Source organism: Canis lupus, chromosome 3 (genome assembly GCF_011100685.1).
Source record: "Canis lupus familiaris isolate Mischka breed German Shepherd chromosome 3, alternate assembly UU_Cfam_GSD_1.0, whole genome shotgun sequence".
NCBI classification, from domain to species: domain Eukaryota; kingdom Metazoa; phylum Chordata; class Mammalia; order Carnivora; family Canidae; genus Canis; species Canis lupus.
This window is the reverse complement of record NC_049224.1, coordinates 55,265,567-55,282,166: the sequence shown is the minus strand read 5'-3', so window position 1 is coordinate 55,282,166 and position 16,600 is coordinate 55,265,567. Positions and strand designations below refer to the sequence as shown.

Genomic DNA, 16,600 nt, shown 5'->3' with positions numbered 1-16,600 from the left:
AGGCTGCCAGGCCGCTCCCGCCCGCCGCGTGCGCAGGCGCAGAGGGCTCTTCCGGCGCCGCTCCGCCGCCGCCCGGCTCCCCCGCGGGGATGCTGCGGCTGGGCCGCGGGCTGAGGCGGCTCCTGTCGGCACGCGGGGCGCGAGCCTCCGCGGGGCTCCCCCTGGGCGCCGAGATGCCCAAGAAGGCTGGTGCGACGAACAAGGCCAGTGCGAGCCCCGTGGCAGGGGGAGGGGGGGAGGCGCGCGGGAGAGAGGCGGGGCGCGGGGGCTGCTGCGGCCTTCCGCCGCCCTCTGGCCGGTGACTGGAGCCGGCGGCTGTGGCACGGCTCCCGTCCCCTCCGCTCCCCCGGACGCACACCTCCGGCCCGGTGGCTCGCGGCGTTGGTCAGCGCGTGCTGCGGAGGTGCGAGGACGGGGAGCCCGGGCCGATCGGGCGGATCGGAGGGCTTCGTGGAGAACTGATTCCCAACGCTTGGGAAACCTCTCCCGGTGGCCAGAAATCCCCGCGCGCGACTGGCTCGTCTTGGTTAACGCGAAAGGGAGCCACACGTGTGGGAAGGTATCCTCTAGCCCGTCAAGTTGTCGAGTGGTGGTTGTCGTTCTAGGGGAAGAGCCAGGAGCCAGAGAGACCACCTCCTTCCTTAGGCCCTGTGACGGTGGATCCCAGAGGTAGTGTCACCATAGCCATCCGCGCCAAGCCAGGGTCCAAACAAAACGCTGTGACAGGTATATGTGGACATGAGGTGGGAGTCACGGGGGCCCCCTCCATCCTCCCTCTGCCTGGGGTAGCTCAGAGTTGATCCGTCCAGTTGGTCTACTTCTCGCACGTGGGATTAGACGCTTCCCCATTTTAAAATTCTAGATTCTAATGTAAAGGTGTAAATCCAGTGTCAAAAGTGAACATACGATGCTGAAAGCATACCAAGTATGCTTCCTAAAATACGGTATTTTAGAAAGAGCACATGTAGACAGATGGGTAGCCTAGAATTAACTAGTTTGTCCTATTTCAGAGCTAGAGGCATTGGCCAGAGAAAGAGAGAAGAGACAATTGGTTGAGTTTAATGACCATCGACCCAAGGAGGAAGGGAAAACCTGGTATCTGAGAGCTCTGGTCTGGGCCCAGTTCTCTCTGTGGGGTGGGGTACTGGACTAAGAGGCTTTCAGTCCGTTCCCTGGAGCCCAAAGGTGCCTCAGAGATCTCTTAGGTGGGACGCCGGTCGGTCAACAGGCAGGGCTCCAGAGGAGCTGTGTTTCCATCTATTGTACATGTTGGGAGTCCAAGGGAACTTGTGTGGGGGTGGGGTTGGGGATGGTATTCTAGGTGGGGAAAGAAGTTTGAGGACCATTGATCTGAATTGTTGTGAGGGTCTTTCTCTTTTCTCTTTTTATACTTTGAAAACAAGACCTGAGAATTCTCAGGATTGCGGTGTTGGGCCTCATTTGTGCTAGTGGCCATATTAGCTTGGCTGTGTGTGGGCTGCACCCACCGTGGCCAGCGTTTTCTGAGGAGTCCCAGTGAACAGTCTGCTTTCGGCATATGTCATGTGTCATTAAATCCCAGGTGCCATCAGCCAGGAGGTACACAAGTATTTTGTGTACTGGCAAGACAATCCACATGAATGCTTTCTTCCCACCTATTGAGAGACACAGTAGGTGCATTTGAAAGGTACTGAAGTGTGGAAAATGGGGACATCTTAGAACTGGAATTGGTGACAGGACAGGAGGTAGGCTGTTGTGCCACCTAGTGCTTGTGTATTCTGTGGCCGCGTCATTCAGGTGGACAGGGTGTAAGTTTGTGAAAATGGCTGTGTGACCCCACATGGGGACCAGCTTATGCTCACTTGCAAGCTCCTTTGAGTACATATTTCTCTTTCTCCAGAATAACCATGGAGAACTAGAACTAGGTTGTGCCAAGTGCTATGTAAATGTTTAAATGCTGTATTATAAAAGCATTAAGAAGCATTCCACATAAGCTCAATCTAGCTCAGTACTCCTTTTCCTGATGACAGAACCTGTGAATTTGCCCATTCACACCCAGCTCCTGGTCCTGCCTTGGGGCTCTCTCTTCCTATCAATTGGGCAATTTCTAGTTGCCTAAGGCACGGGACACTAGGCCTGTCTTGGTCCACAGGGCAGGGTAAATGTCGGTTTTCTCTGGCTTTGTTTCCTGAAATGGTGGAGGCATATTTATCATGTTTATGTTCCCTCAAGTGGGAGTAGTTTACTTGCTCATTTCTTCATGCAGTAGTTATCAGTGAAAAACCCACTCTGTGCCAGGCAACTGCAAACCCTTTTACAAAATATCCTTGCTCCTTAAGGATACAGTCCTCACTGATTTCATTCCAGACGTGACAGCAGAAGCCGTGAGCGTGGCCATCGCAGCTCCCCCATCAGAAGGAGAGGCTAATGCCGAGCTCTGTCGGTACCTTTCCAAGGTCCTGGAGCTCAGGAAGAGTGATGTGGTTTTGGATAAGGTAGGTCTCTCTCTCTGGAAACAGCTTCGATAATTACACATTAGCCATTCTTTTATAAAAATGGATTCTTTTCCAAGTAGTTGAAAAATTAGGTTTTTTTTTAAACTCTCATTTAATCACTAAAATGTGTGAGTTTTGTGTAGTCTTCATTCCTGATGCCCTGATCCTTACTTGGACTGACCATGTTCTGTACGTGTTCTTTAGCTACCGTTTCGAGCATTTTCTTTCTACATGTATCCCTGTACCTGCTGTCAGATTGATCTTGCTTGTCTCTTCCTTCAAGTCATCACTATACTGACAAATCTGAAAGGGTTCCTTTAGGAAGAGAGAAAGCCAGATGAAATCATTAGTATTACGAATTTTCTGTAAGTGTGGGTATCAGAATCACCTGGGAATGATGTCTGAAACACACATTCCTGGGCATCACTCTAGACTTACTGAAACATTATTTGCAGGAGTGAGATCCAACTATGCTTCTAGAGATACACTCTTTAGATCAGGTTCCAGTGGGCATTCAGAGTCTTTGGTTAAAAGGCTGCATCTAAAAATTTCTCCCATTGGGCCACTTCCCTCAATATATCTCCCACCTGTGGCAGGTCATTTCTGATTCTCTGTCGGTGCACACACTCTGACATTTGCCTGAAAGGCACTTCCCACTCTTCTACCCCTATAGATAATCCTTGCTCAGATCTTACCTCCTTTAAAGGATGTTTTAAAATGAAACCCTAGGCTCAGTTGGTTGTGGAATTACAGCATTTGTGCTTTTTTTTTTTTTTTTTTTTGGAGTTTTCAGAAATATGTAACAGAACAGCAATTTGTTCTATATTTGGAATTATTTTTATACAAAGTTTATATAAAACCCCAGTGTTTGGTAATTTACAAATAATTTTTCACTTTTAATTTAAACAAAGAAGTACTTAAAAATACAATATTCTACATCTGGACTCTCTTCATTTTGAAATTTTAATGCCAGTTTTTATTACAGAAATCTATGTATGAAGGTAAAAACCCTGCAGAGTTGTACACATTAGTAGTAAGGTGGAATCTAAGAGAATCTTCAGTTAGACCAGAAATCCAGAAATGACCGAGAGAAAGCAATAGCTTAGTCCACCTGTGGCAGCCCCCTAAAGACACAGCTGTGATGGATGCAGCTGAGCTCTGCTGTCTCTAATAGCACTAAAATGTTCAGTGGGTCATCCTGACACCATTTTTTCCTTTTGGTCCAGGGTGGTAAATCTCGTGAAAAAGTGGTGAAGCTATTAGCATCCACAACTGCTGAAGAGATCTTGGAGAAATTAAAGCAACAAGTCGAGAAGAAATAAAAGCAAGTTATGAGAAATACATTCTTGAGAAGCTTTTTAAATTGCTATTAGTGAAGAGGCTGTTAAGTAGGAAAATATATTTCAGTGCATGGAAGAATATGAAAAAAAATTAAGAATAGGACTCAAAAAAGAAGCAGGAATTTTAAAAGTACTTCTGTTCAATTCAGGTTCTAACATCCCTGACCCCAGAGAGGTTGGAACATTAGTCCAATCTCATCGCGCTACACAGGAACAGCTGGAAGGGATCTTTAAGCCCCTTTCATCCTGTGGTGGGGCTTCCAGAAGTTGAGAGACTTGTTCAGGATCACATCGTACAGGATGGCAGCTAGAACCAAGACCCTTTGACTCCTGGCTGAATGCAGTTTATCCTGATTGTAAATGAAGATTATTTCCACAGCACTTCCAGTGTTCTGAGGATTCCCTTCTCTAGAGTTTACAAGTGACAGAAGAAAACCCGTCACACTGTTTTGTGGTCTTACTTTATATTTTAAAAGGCTTATCTAAATACAAAAATGCTTTTTTTGTCTTTTTAAAACTCTATGGAGCATTTTGTGAAAAAGTAAATAGTAATCAGGACTTATAATTTAATGTTAAGTATTTTGGGGAAGTCACTGAATTTTCATCCTCATTGGATTGTAACTTACAGTCTTCAAACTGGTAGTTCTTATGAATCTCCAAAGATCCTTAAAAGAAGCAGGCCTGGAAGCTACTTTCAGTATTTGTAAAGGCCTATCAGAAATCATATCTACAAAAAAAAATTTTTTTAAATCATATCTACATTAAAGCTTCAGAAGCTAATAATAAATACTTTGTTTTTAAATATCCAATGCAAATTATAGTGACTTGGGCAGATAAATAAGTTCATTATCTTTGCTGATCAGAATCAAAGCTGATGTGTGCTTTTGTCTAAGTATGTGAGAAAATGTACTGGTAGACAAAATGTTTAAAAATACAAAATCTCAAAAAAATAAAAATACAAAATCTCCAAGAAGGACCAATAATAAAAACTACTGATGGTGAAAGAGCTGGGAAACAGTCATCTAGTACAAGTCTTACTCTGTTGATAGGAACCAAGGACAAGAGTCACCTGGATTACCCAAGATCACAGCCAACACTAACGACAGAACATGAGTTATGCTCACTGCCTTCTTTTCTAACCATCAAGCCATACCGCCTCCAAATGTGCTTCTGTAGTACCTGGTCTTGGCTTCAAAACTTTTCCTACTCTTTCCCTATACATTCCAATGTGTTAGCTCTAAAGGCATTTTACTTATGTTTTTTGGATCACGGTTAAGATGCTTTCCTTGACAAGAGAAACCCAGCTCTATCTGGCTTATACAATAAAGGAATTTGCCCAATACCTGGCAAGTTCAGAGGTAGGGTTTACTTAGGGATTAGTCTGATGCAGCAGCTCAGTAATGTCATAAAGGATCCCTTTCTTTCCTTCCCCTGACTCACTAGCTTGCAATGCCAGTTTCATCCTTAGGTCCCACTTCCTTCACAGAGGCAAAAAGGCAACAGCTCTAGGCTTCATGTCCACGTTACCCCCTCCAGCAGGAAAAGAGGCCACTCAGAAAAGCTCTGCTATTTTCCAAAAGCTCTCAGCTTCTCCCCACTCCTTTGGTGTCTAGGGGGTGGGGAGAAGCAGATGTAGGTGGCAACTTTGCAATGTTTAAAGTTCCAACAGCTAAAAACTTAGACTTCAGGAGGCAGTTCTCTGGGCTGTGGGCTGCCAGCATACCCTCCCTCCCCCTTTTATAGATTCCAGGGATTTGGTTAAGTAGTTTCCTGAGCTGTAATACAGAATATAAATTTAAAAACCCATTGTGACCCCAACTACAGATTTTTATTTTTTTGATTTTATTTTTTAAAGATTTTGTTTACCTATTCATGAAAGATACAGAGAGGCAGAGACAAAGGCAGAGGGAGAAGCAGGCTCCCTGTGGGGAGCTGGACGTGGGACTCATTCCCAAGACCCTGGGATCACAACATGAGCCGAAGGCAGATGCTCAACCACTGAGACACCCAGATGTCCCCCAACTATAGGTTTTTAAAATGTAACTAGAGACTAAAATTTTTAAGAAGCTAGATTTTCAATTTACATCCAAGAGGTGGCACCATAACGCAACAGCAGAAAGCCACACAATTTGAAGGGACTAACCAGTTCCTTTTGAAGTGAGTAGTACTAGTAGGAAATGTCTTCTGTAGTACCTACCAGTGTCACAGATCCTTCTTGTCTGGTCTTGGAGACATTTCTTAGGCTTATCCCCTCATTCCTTGAGTTCAGTGTGGGCCAGTGAGGTGGTAAACACCCTGGGTACTTGGAGGTCCCAGCTCAGTACCTCAGTGGAGTCAGCATGGCCCCGAATGTCTCCTTTCATTCTGCAGCTTTCAGAAATCCCATTTAGTTGGTGTTTTTGAAAATGCAATCAGGCTGAAAAATTGGCAAGGGATTTATTTCTAAACACAATGCCAGGTTATTAATTCGAGTGAAGGACACACCTGCCAAATAGACTGTATAGTGGGATCCTCTAGTGAGTACATTCTGTTGCTTTGGGAAATCTCTTCAAGAAGCCAGTCATCATTTGAAGATGCTTGGATTCAGAACCCAGGAAATTAGGGGGTGGGGCAGAGGAGCTATGACCATCTGAGATAGACTCTATCTCATCATCCCTTCTCCTGGGATAACACTGGATGTGGACACTTCCTGGCACAGGAGCTCCCCTTCTCTAGGCTTGGGAAAGACCACCAACTTCTGCCCACACATGTGTTCCTCTGACAGTCTTTCTTATTCAATTGATAGTTTTCAGCATTTTGTAATCCTTTTCTAGCTGTGTGCCCCAGGGCCCAGCCAATCCCCTTGTATGGGCAAACAGTCTGGGCACACTTGGCAGCACAGTTTATAAACTCAGTGGTCATTTCTACATGAAACTCCTCCAGAAGTGGTTTTACTATCACATTGGCTTTCCGATTGTTTCAGAGCCTTCCGTTTCCCTAGAGATACGTTGGGGGGTTGGAGAACTGTGGAGAATAAGGGAGTCAAGTCAACAGAACTCCAGGCCTTTAGTCCTCTTCCCAAACTGTGCTGTCATTATGGTAGCTGCTAGGCACATGTGGTTACTGAGCACTTGAAATGTGGCTACTCAAACTTTTAAAAAAATAAAAAGCATAATGGAAATAAAGGCCATGTTGCAAACAACAAAGAAGAAGCTGAAAATATGACAATCTGGAGGCCAGGATAGAGAAAGGTGAGCAAAGAAAGAAAATGACAAGGCTAAGTCAGGCAAAGGGAAGTCAACACAGACATAATTGAGATTCTGAAAAAGAACCCCCAAAACTGAACAAAGATTACAAGATATAATCAAGAAAATACTGAAAAAAAAAAAAAAAAAAAGATTTTAAAGAATAAGAAGTGCAGTGTCCCGGGGCGGGGGTGGGGGGGAACACTGACAAAGAATGATTGACAAGGAGATAAAACCTAGTAAAGGTCTCTGATTTCAAAAGCAAAAAAGCCCATGGCCATCTAGACAAACAGCTGACGTCCTAGGAAGGAAGAGGGGAGACAGGTACATGTACATTCGTATGTTACTAATGGGAATGTGAATTACTAAGTGTTAGTTAGAAAATATGACAATAAAAATACAGGGTTTTTGTGTGTGTGTGTGTTTAAAGATTTTATTTATGAGAGAGAGAGAGGGCAAGTAGTGGGCAGGGGCAGAGGGAGAGAGAGAGAAGCAGACTCCCTGAGGAGCAAGAAGCTTGATGCTGGAGCTTGAACCCAAGATCCCAGGATCATGACCAGAGCCAAAGGCAGTCACTTAATTGACTGAGCTACCCAGTGGCCCCAAAATACAGATGTTTTAACCTAATACTACTTTGGAGAATACCTCATAGAACACATAAAAATGTGAAAAAGGCAAAAAAGGGAACACTAATTGTCTACCTATAGAAGAACAGAAAATCCATTCTATAGAGTATTAGGCTGTTAATTTTTCATCTATAGTTACTGACCTGGAGTGATGTCTATTATATTATGAGCAAAAAATAATATATGTGTGTGTATATATTTATATATACAATCTCACTTTAGTAAAAAAGGAAAAATACAAATGTATATAAAGTTTACAGTTCTTTGTGTTGGCATGGTAAAAGAGAAGCATGCACAACAGGCTATAATTGCAGGGTGAGTGCAGATTCTTCCTACTGGTGGTGCTTCACTTTTATAATGTTCATTATTTTGTATGCACACCAAACATACATTTTAAAATGAGCAAACACTCAAGTGAAAAAGCTCTGGGCTTTAGCAATTAGAGCAGCTTTATTTATGTAATTCAGACAAAGGCTGGAGATCCTTTAGGGAGTTAAAGGCACTGGCAGTGGAAAAAAACCATGAGATCATCATCACATCATCCCCTGAAGCTGTCTCAGGAGAAGTCACTGAAACCCAGAGAAACTGGTTTTTAATACATGGTTTTAATACTGGTTTTTCTAACTGGTAATTAATACATGGGGCTTTGTGTGTCCCTTAGGGACAGGAATGAAAACACCAACTAACCCATCAGCCCATGGAGACACTGGGGAAGGACCTGTGAGCTGCATTTCTTGTACCCAAGTCAGCCCAGAGGTCCCCCCACATCCCACTCTACTTCTGGAGGCACAGCTGATACCCATGATGCATACTTTCTGTAAATGCTTTCACTTAATTCTGCAAGGGGCAGTCAGATTAGATGTTAGCAGTTTTGGCGGAAAACCTGTCCTCTTCATTAACCTGTTCTCCCATACCATCCTATAAATCTTAAAATATGGGGGGTATTACCCACAGCTTATCTTCACTTTCCCAGTCTGAGGGCATTGGTAACCAATTCCTCAGATAAGAATGTTTCTCAGGCACCTGGCAGCCTCAGCAGTGGTACAGGAATTGAAGCTATGTAGCCCTACTGATGAGCCCAGCTAGCCAGCAGGACCCAGGCCATTCTTTCCCAGAAAGACCATGGGTTCAGGGATCTCTGCTACTGTCCTTATTTTCCTCAAAAGCTGGTCCTAGTAGAGGTCTAGACTTCTGGAAAGGAGGAGATGCTTGCTCAAGGCTACCTTGGAGTCCAGTGGTATAATCTATTTGAATCTACTTGTTGGGGATACAAAAACTAGAAGGCAAAGGCCAGGGGCATAGGTTTCCTTAACAGCCAAAACTGTGTTTGGGTTGAATGAATCAAACAGGATAGGTCTAGGAAAAATTTTTAAGGAGTTAAAATAACGGTCTTCAGAAACAGTGTGGTGCTTTTATTAGAATCCAGAATTAATGTTATCAGTAGTATTCAGGGCAGAAGATCATTTCCTTCCATTTTAGTATTCTAAACTAAAAGCTGATATTTCATAACTCTTAATTCTATCATCAAGTTCTAGATTTTCCTTTAGGCACCAATTAGCAAAGGGAAAATTACATCCTGTCTGTTGAGCATTATAAGGAATGCAAATTTGAAAACCAAAATCATTCTAGAAATCTCACAAGATGTCTTTTTCCTGTCTGGTTTCAAGAGTTCAAACTATCCTTAGAGCTGTGACCCATGGTTATGAATACTTTAGATAACCTCAAATCCTTCTAGCACTCAAGAAAGAAAAAAAACAAACCCTTCTATCTTAAGTCTCAAAAGGATATTAACCTGGCTATTAACATCATCAGCATTTGACATTTTTAAATCAGTGCCAATTTCCAAACAGCAAATGCTACTAATTTTAGCTCAATATTTACATAAATTTTCTTTGATATTTGAAATGTTATATTTTGAAGGATATAGTTTCTTCTTTTGCTAATTCATATACTAATTCATGTAAGAATCACAAATCTTTACTCTCAAAGTCTCCTGCCCTACCTTATCTTCTATCAGTTACTCGACATCCTTTAGATCTACACTGTGCTTTACAATTTAGAAATTCCCTCTCATTGGTCAACAGATGTTTATATGGTACCAGTTATGTGCCACTGGGGGGTTAATAGTCAGAAACTCTAGTTTCTATCGTAAGCACTTGTATGTTTGGTCACTTACGTTTATCAGGACCCTGTGAAGACTGGCAGGGTGAGTATTAGCCTCATTTTTACAGGAGAGCAAATAAGCTCCTGTTTAACTAATTTTTCTCAAGGTCATACACTTAGTAAGGACAGGAGTGGAAGCCAGGACTCCTTATGCTTAATGCTTTAGGCTATTACAACAGACTATTTGAGGTTAGTTACATTTGACACTATTTTAACTTTCTTTTAAATTATCCTTAATTTTTTAAAAATGTTACTTTGTCTTTCCCACATAAAGCAGAAACCATGACTTTTACTTCCTCTCAGTTTTTAGCATATAGGGGTGAGTCTAATGGTGACTTTTTTTTTTTTTTTTTTTTTTTATGATAGTCACACAGAGAGAGAGAGAGGCAGAGACACAGGCAGAGGGAGAAGCAGGCTCCATGCACCGGGAGCCTGACGTGGGATTTGATCCTGGGTCTCCAGGATCACGCCCTGGGCCAAAGGCAGGCACCAAACCGCTGCGCCACCCAGGGATCCCAATGGTGACTATTTAAAAACCAACAAAAAACCACCACCACAGAGGCTACTCATGCAGAATGCAGAAATAATTCATACTCAAAGGACTCTTATATTTTCAAGTAGGGCTGATACTCAAGCCATCTGTGATCATACTGTATCAGGATTAAAATATTTAAATACTGCAGGAAAATAACCTTTCCTTGAGGCTTCCTGAGACCCATCCCTCACTCCAACCCTGCCCCATGTACCCATGGGTCCCCCTAATTAGTGCGAGTAGCTGGCACAGCAGAGGACCTTCAGGATCCTGTTCTGAAGCTGTGGCCAGCTACTATCCCAGCAAGTCAGTACTGTGCTTTATTGGTTGACAAGATATTTTTAAGATCTTGGGGTACAGTGAAGCCATTCTTAATTCTCTAGGCTATCTATAGTATCAAGATAAAGATGTAACAGCACTATGCCTACTGATGTAATTAGAGGGGTACAGGGAAAACCCTTATCTTACTGTTAAAATTTTTTTTTTTTTTTGTTTTTTTGTTTTTTTTTTTTACTGTTAAAATTTTATGTACCTCTTAGTGTGAAGACCTGATTTATTAGATCCTTTCCAATCAAACAACTACCTGAAAGGATTGCTCTTCAGGAAGGGGAGTGGAGAGGAGAGCTGGATCCCAAGCATGGAAAAGTAGTGCCTGGAGAAGTCAACCTCAAGGCTTAGAGTGGAGTGCTAAGAGAGAAGGCAGCAGAAGGCAGATTTAGGAAGTTGCCTTTATATTCTTTTTCCCTATGATGACATTTCTACTCTTAATACTACTCTTAAGCCAAATAAGCCTTTTCAACAGATTTGAAGGAAAAGTGCAAAAAAAAAAAAAAAAAAAAAAAGCCAGAAGGTTCATCATATTAATGGATGCTCTAACTGCCAAAACTCGAGAAATTGCTTAATCTTGTATTTTATTTGAATTACACCATTATAATGGCCATTAAAGTGATCTGGAATAAAATGATCAGTCTAAAAGGAAGTTATAGCATCACTATACTTATACAAGAGGAAGCAGCAAAAGTGCACATTTGGAAGTGAATATAATACCGTACAATCAAGTCATTGGTACATTAAATACCAGAAAAATCAGTAGTCAGAATGCAGCATTATATACATACTACAGGAAAGGAAGGGGCAACATTTACACAGACTTTTGTATAACATGTGAATTCTGATCTGCTTCGTTTAAGTTAGCAAAAGCCTTACAGTTTGCAATGAAATGACTGTGTGCCCCAATCTCACCACCACTAGACACTGAAACTGAGGAGGGTCCCTTCCTCAGTTTACCGCTTTGTTCTTGATATCCCTCTAAAAAAGAGAACAAAGCGATTGTGGAGCTGACTCATACCTGGAATAAGTAATGATAAAGTACCATGGTCATGACAACAAAAGCCAAAAGAAGCATCTACAACTGTTTTACCTTTAACTGCTGATGTTACGTACAATACAAGTAAGCATAGTTGTACATTCATGAGTTGACTGTACCAACCTCTGTAAAAATTTAGGAATGAGCACATCTGAGTATATGGATACTTCCTTACCTTACAAAGTAGAATCAAGCATTTTCTACTTCAAAGTTTTTATTTCTGTGTAAAACAAAGAACTCCTGGAGGTCAAACAAGGAAAACAGACACCAAATTCAAAGCACTATTAAGCCAGGAAACAGAAGAATCTGAGGTAGAAGTCAGGCAATATAATCCACAACCTTTTAGGGGCATACTGAACCATCACATCTCCGGTAAGATTTCATTTTTTTTTTTTAAAGTCACAAGTCCCAAAAAGTTAATAATCCATTCTCTGAAATCATGTAAAACTATGACCAACAGAAGATACAAACTTTTGTCATGTTAACAGAGGAAATGGTTTTACTAAGAGCGGCTGACATTCCATCAATAGTAACCATAGGGAGGCCGCTGGTTGTAACCATAGTGTCCATACTGGTGGGGGTAGTAAGGTTCTTGTCTGTGCTGTGGGTAATTGCTACCCCAGGATCGTCCATGCCACTGATTGGATCGATTGTCACTTGGCCACCCCCGTCTGCTATCCCTACCTCGAAACTGTCTGTTATCTTGCAACCTATAACAAAAAACAAAGAGATTTTTATACTTCTTCTTTAAGTAACACAAATGACAAATCTATTCCAGTGCATTTTATTTCTCAGTCTAATACTCTGTAAATAAGAGAGTAAAAAACATTTTTCTCTGCAGAATGTTATATACAGCCCCAGTTGTTCAAAACTTCCCTAAGATTTAAATCATTCTTCCAGTATTATACTGGATACACTTTGCAGAGAAATAGGAAGATCACAACACAAAACTCACAAAATGATAGTTTTGAATCAAACAATTCTATTGGATTATACAAAAACAGTATGGTCATTTATTCCTTTTATCTACTTTGAATTATTAAGTAGATGAAATTTCCGTTGTATAACTTTCTAAAGTAAAACCAAAGATAATGCCTTCTTTATGGAATCCAGCACAAGTTTTGTAGAAGATTCTAGGTTTGTATAGCATATTTGCAGAGAAAATAAAATGTTAGTCCACAGAAGGAACATTTTAAGAAAGAACATTAAAACACATACACAATTGAACAAGGGAAAAAATAAACAGTGCTGACAAAATATTAAAGCAAAATGTATCAGCCACTCACTGTGTGTAGGCAGGTACCAGGCACGAGGTATACTATACTTAACAGAAACACTGGTCCCTGCCCTCACTGGCCTTATGGGCTCACAGATTAAAGCTGTCCTCTCCCACATCAGGTATCTGCATGTCTCCTGAAGTAATACATACCGATTGCCTCTGTTTCTCTGGTTCCCACCAGCTCTGCTATTCCATTCCTCAATGATTGGAGGGGACTCAGGAGGGCGTTTCAGGTATTCCTGGTACTCTTTGTCATCTTCTGTGAATCTACTGGCAAACATCTCTTCAAAATTGGGAACAGCTTCAGAAGTGTCTGTCATTCTGAAATTCTGTACAGTTTTTAATGTTTTTGTGAGAATTCTTAAAAAAAAAAAAAAAAAAAAAGACTGTGTCACCAGACAGTGAAAAACTAAGAAATGACTAATTTTAGGCAAGGTATTCATAAAAGTCTTTGTATACTTTTAAACCATTTTAAGTTTTAAACATTCAATTCTGTAATATATGCATTGTGCTAACTGGTGCCTGAGATACAAAGATGAACAATAGGTCATGGTCTCAAAAAAAAAAAAAAAAAAAAAAAGGTCATGGTCTCTATCCCCAAAGAGCTCTCAGTCTAGTCTGAGACAGATGCGGTATAAATACGAAGAGAGAAACAGTGAATGTCAAGAAACAAAGCTGGAGGGCAGCCCGGGTGGCTTAGCGGTTTAGCGCTGCCTTCCGCCCAGGGCGTGATCCTGGAGACCCGGGATTGAGTCCCGTCTCCCTGCGTGGAGCCTGCTTCTCCCTCTGCCTGTATCTCTGCCTCTCTCTTTCTATCTCTCTTTCTCTGTGTGTCTTATGAATGCATAAATAAAATCTTAAAAAAAAATAAACAAAGCTGGAAAAATAGGCAGGGACTGAACTGTGAAAAACTGTGTTCAATGTAAACAACTCTGCACTTATCCTGGTAGGAAAGGGGGAGTCCTAAACCTAAGTGGTTTAAGCAGAGAAACCTAAAGAGCAAACTATCAGGAAGGACCACTTTTCTAACAGGTAGAGAAGAGATTAGTGAGGACAGACCAAAGGCAGATTACTGTGGTACTGGAGGGCTCAATCTGCGGCAATAACCCTGAGCACAGTTTTCTAAGAACTCCAGGAAACATTAATTCGATATTGGGAGAAGAGAGGAGAATAAAGGATAACTTCCAGGCTTCTAGCCAAATAACTGGATGTGCTGCGGTGCCATAGGTACCACAGAAAGAAGCGTGGGTGAGGATACTGTCTGAAGTTAGTTATGGTCTGTCCATCCACATGGAGAGCCAACTCCAAGTTACCTATCTGGAACTGAGGACTCAGGTGATGATAAATGTGGGCGACATCGGCAATTTGTTGGTGGCTAATGCTATAAGAATGGATGAGATTCCTCAGGAAGAATGTGGAATGAGAAGAGTATGAAGGAACAGAATCCTCAACACGGACCTATGAGGAAGCTGGAGATAAAGAAGGGGGAAAACAACACACACAAATAAGAACCAGGAGAGCTCCCCACAGAAGGCAAGAGGATAGTATGGTCCTCTGTGTTAAATGGCACAATGATAGAACCAAGAAGAGAAAATTAGAGTTAGCCATTAGGAGGTGATTATTTTAGAGTACTAGGGATTGAAGCAGGACTGTAGTTCATTAAGAAGTAACTGGAAGGTAAGAAGTAGAAATCTACAGATTACAGACTAGGCTTTCAAGAAGCTTTGCTGAACATGAGGGAAAAAAAAGGGCAGGAGCCAAGGGGTTGCTGGGAGATTATCTCCAGTTTTTCCCAGGACAGTGTACCTGAGGTTGTTTATAGAAAAAGAAAACCAGTAAAAAAGACTGAAAATACAGGAGAGACATGAAAATGGAAAGGCAAATAGACATTTAAATGAACAGCTACTAGCTACTGAAGTTGAGGGTACTTTAAAGGCATCCAGTGTACTCTGCTCTGTAACAAAATGAAAAATATATAACTATATAACTATAGATACTGTCTAAGGGCCAAAAACACCCTGAAACCTGTTCTCAGCTGGGTTCCCCAGGCCAAGTATGGATTCATTCAGGTAGTATTTCTGCACCCACATCCTGAGAGAGAAATATGTGGCTTAGGCTACAAGAGGGCTCATCCTTGAGAAGCCAGGGAACAGAGAGTTCACTCACTTCGTCTTTATCTAGGACCTGGAAGCCCGCTCAACCAGGACTCTGTAGGCAGGCCCCCCCACCCCCTTGTCTGCCCTGGCCAAGCAGCCGTCAGTGCTCCCATCCCTGCCTCTCCTAACTCAAACTTCATCTTTCTGCTCTCTGCCTCAAGACTCCTAAAGCCTATGTTCTGATTTGGGACATATGTATCATCACACTAAAACTTTAAAACCAAATCTTTCCCTCCTGTCTGACATCCTAAAATCATTTTTCTTCCCATATTACTTCAATTTACAGTAAAAGCCTTTGACAAAGACACATGATGGCCAAAGACAGCTTCTTCATTAGTTTTTCCTCCAAATTCCTCAAAACATAGGCCAATATTTATACTCTTGCCCTCGTCCCAACAAAACTAAACCAGGAGTATTGTGTGGATGCAAGAAGCACTACCCAGAAATTTTCTCCTTGAGGCTACTGCCCTCAGGCTTTCAGGATGTCCAGGATCGGCAAACTGATGTCAAACCCTCAAAGCCAAGAGATGATGGGTCATAAATTCAGCTAAGGAAGATCATGCCAGGATCTAGAAGAATCCCAGGAATCTGCACAAGGACGACCCATATCCTCCCACCCCCGACGGGGAACGAAGAGTATAAGGCACACAACAATGCTCCTCTGTTGTTACATGTTCTCCGCGATGCCGTCCCGCAAGTGGACAGACACCTTCATCAGCTCATCAGTGAGAATGAGATTTAAACAGAATTCTGGCGCATCTGAGCTTTACTCACCCCAGCAATCTGAGGCAGCTGCAACGTGTAATGTTTATGTTGTTTCGATCTGTGGGAGAGAAAAAAAACCCACTTGATTCCCTTGAAGAAAACCCTCAATAGGTGTGTGTGTGGGGGGGGGGGGGGGGCGGTGGCTGGATCTCGGTGCCCCGCGGGGCCTCCCAAACCAGCACGCCCCTCGGAGCGCGGAGGGGAACCGGGCACGTTCTCTCTGTGGAAGGGGAGGAGGAAGGGCTCAGCCCTCCGGACTCGTCCCGCAGCACTTCTAGTTTATAAGTTATATCGCACGCAACTCCGGTGCGGGGGACCGACGCCGGACACCGCTGCTCTGGAGACGCCCCAGGCCGCCCCCAGGGCCCGGCCCGGCTGCTCCCTCCCGGAGCGCCTCCGCGCCCCAGACGCCAGGGCAGGCGCAGGCCGAGGGGTCCCCTCTCCGTGCGGCCCTTCGGCTCCTCGCTCCCCGAGGCCCCCCTCGGGCAGCAGGCCCGCCGCACACGCAGGAGCACCCACCTCTGGCCCACACCGCGGCCAAAGGATCCGCCACTACTTCAGCTCTCCAAGGAAACGGAGCCACCCCGGCGGCAGGCCGACATTCGCCCGACTTCCGCTTCCGGCGGGCAAGCGCGGGGGCGGGCCTGCCGGGTCTCGCGAGATGACGGGCGCGCA

General features: G+C 43.1%; 2 protein-coding genes across 5 annotated transcripts; one reads left to right on the top strand and one right to left on the bottom strand.

Annotated features, from left to right (window-relative positions):
* The first annotated feature begins 51 nt into the window (after window positions 1-51).
* C3H15orf40 (chromosome 3 C15orf40 homolog) lies at window positions 52-4,818 on the top strand. Its single transcript, XM_038532955.1, has 4 exons — window positions 52-203; window positions 606-726; window positions 2,347-2,474; window positions 3,701-4,818. Exons 1-4 carry the CDS (start codon window positions 90-92, stop codon window positions 3,794-3,796), a joined length of 459 nt encoding a protein of 152 aa, XP_038388883.1. The 5' UTR covers window positions 52-89; the 3' UTR covers window positions 3,797-4,818.
* Window positions 4,819-11,253: 6,435 nt separating this feature from the next.
* RAMAC (RNA guanine-7 methyltransferase activating subunit) lies at window positions 11,254-16,575 on the bottom strand. 4 transcript variants are annotated; one of them, XM_038532957.1, is made up of 4 exons: window positions 16,445-16,575; window positions 15,935-15,983; window positions 13,155-13,333; window positions 11,254-12,435 (listed from the first exon to the last, which is right to left on the bottom strand). In XM_038532957.1, exons 3-4 carry the CDS (start codon window positions 13,322-13,324, stop codon window positions 12,249-12,251), a joined length of 357 nt encoding a protein of 118 aa, XP_038388885.1. In that variant the 5' UTR covers window positions 13,325-13,333; window positions 15,935-15,983; window positions 16,445-16,575; the 3' UTR covers window positions 11,254-12,248. The 4 variants fall into 4 exon arrangements, with proteins under 4 accessions (XP_038388885.1, XP_038388884.1, XP_038388886.1 ...); XM_038532956.1 differs by having other exon boundaries at window positions 13,155-13,364; window positions 16,445-16,569; XM_038532958.1 differs by lacking the exons at window positions 15,935-15,983; window positions 16,445-16,575 and adding an exon at window positions 14,318-14,434 and having other exon boundaries at window positions 13,155-13,364.
* Between the last annotated feature and the right edge of the window lie 25 nt (window positions 16,576-16,600).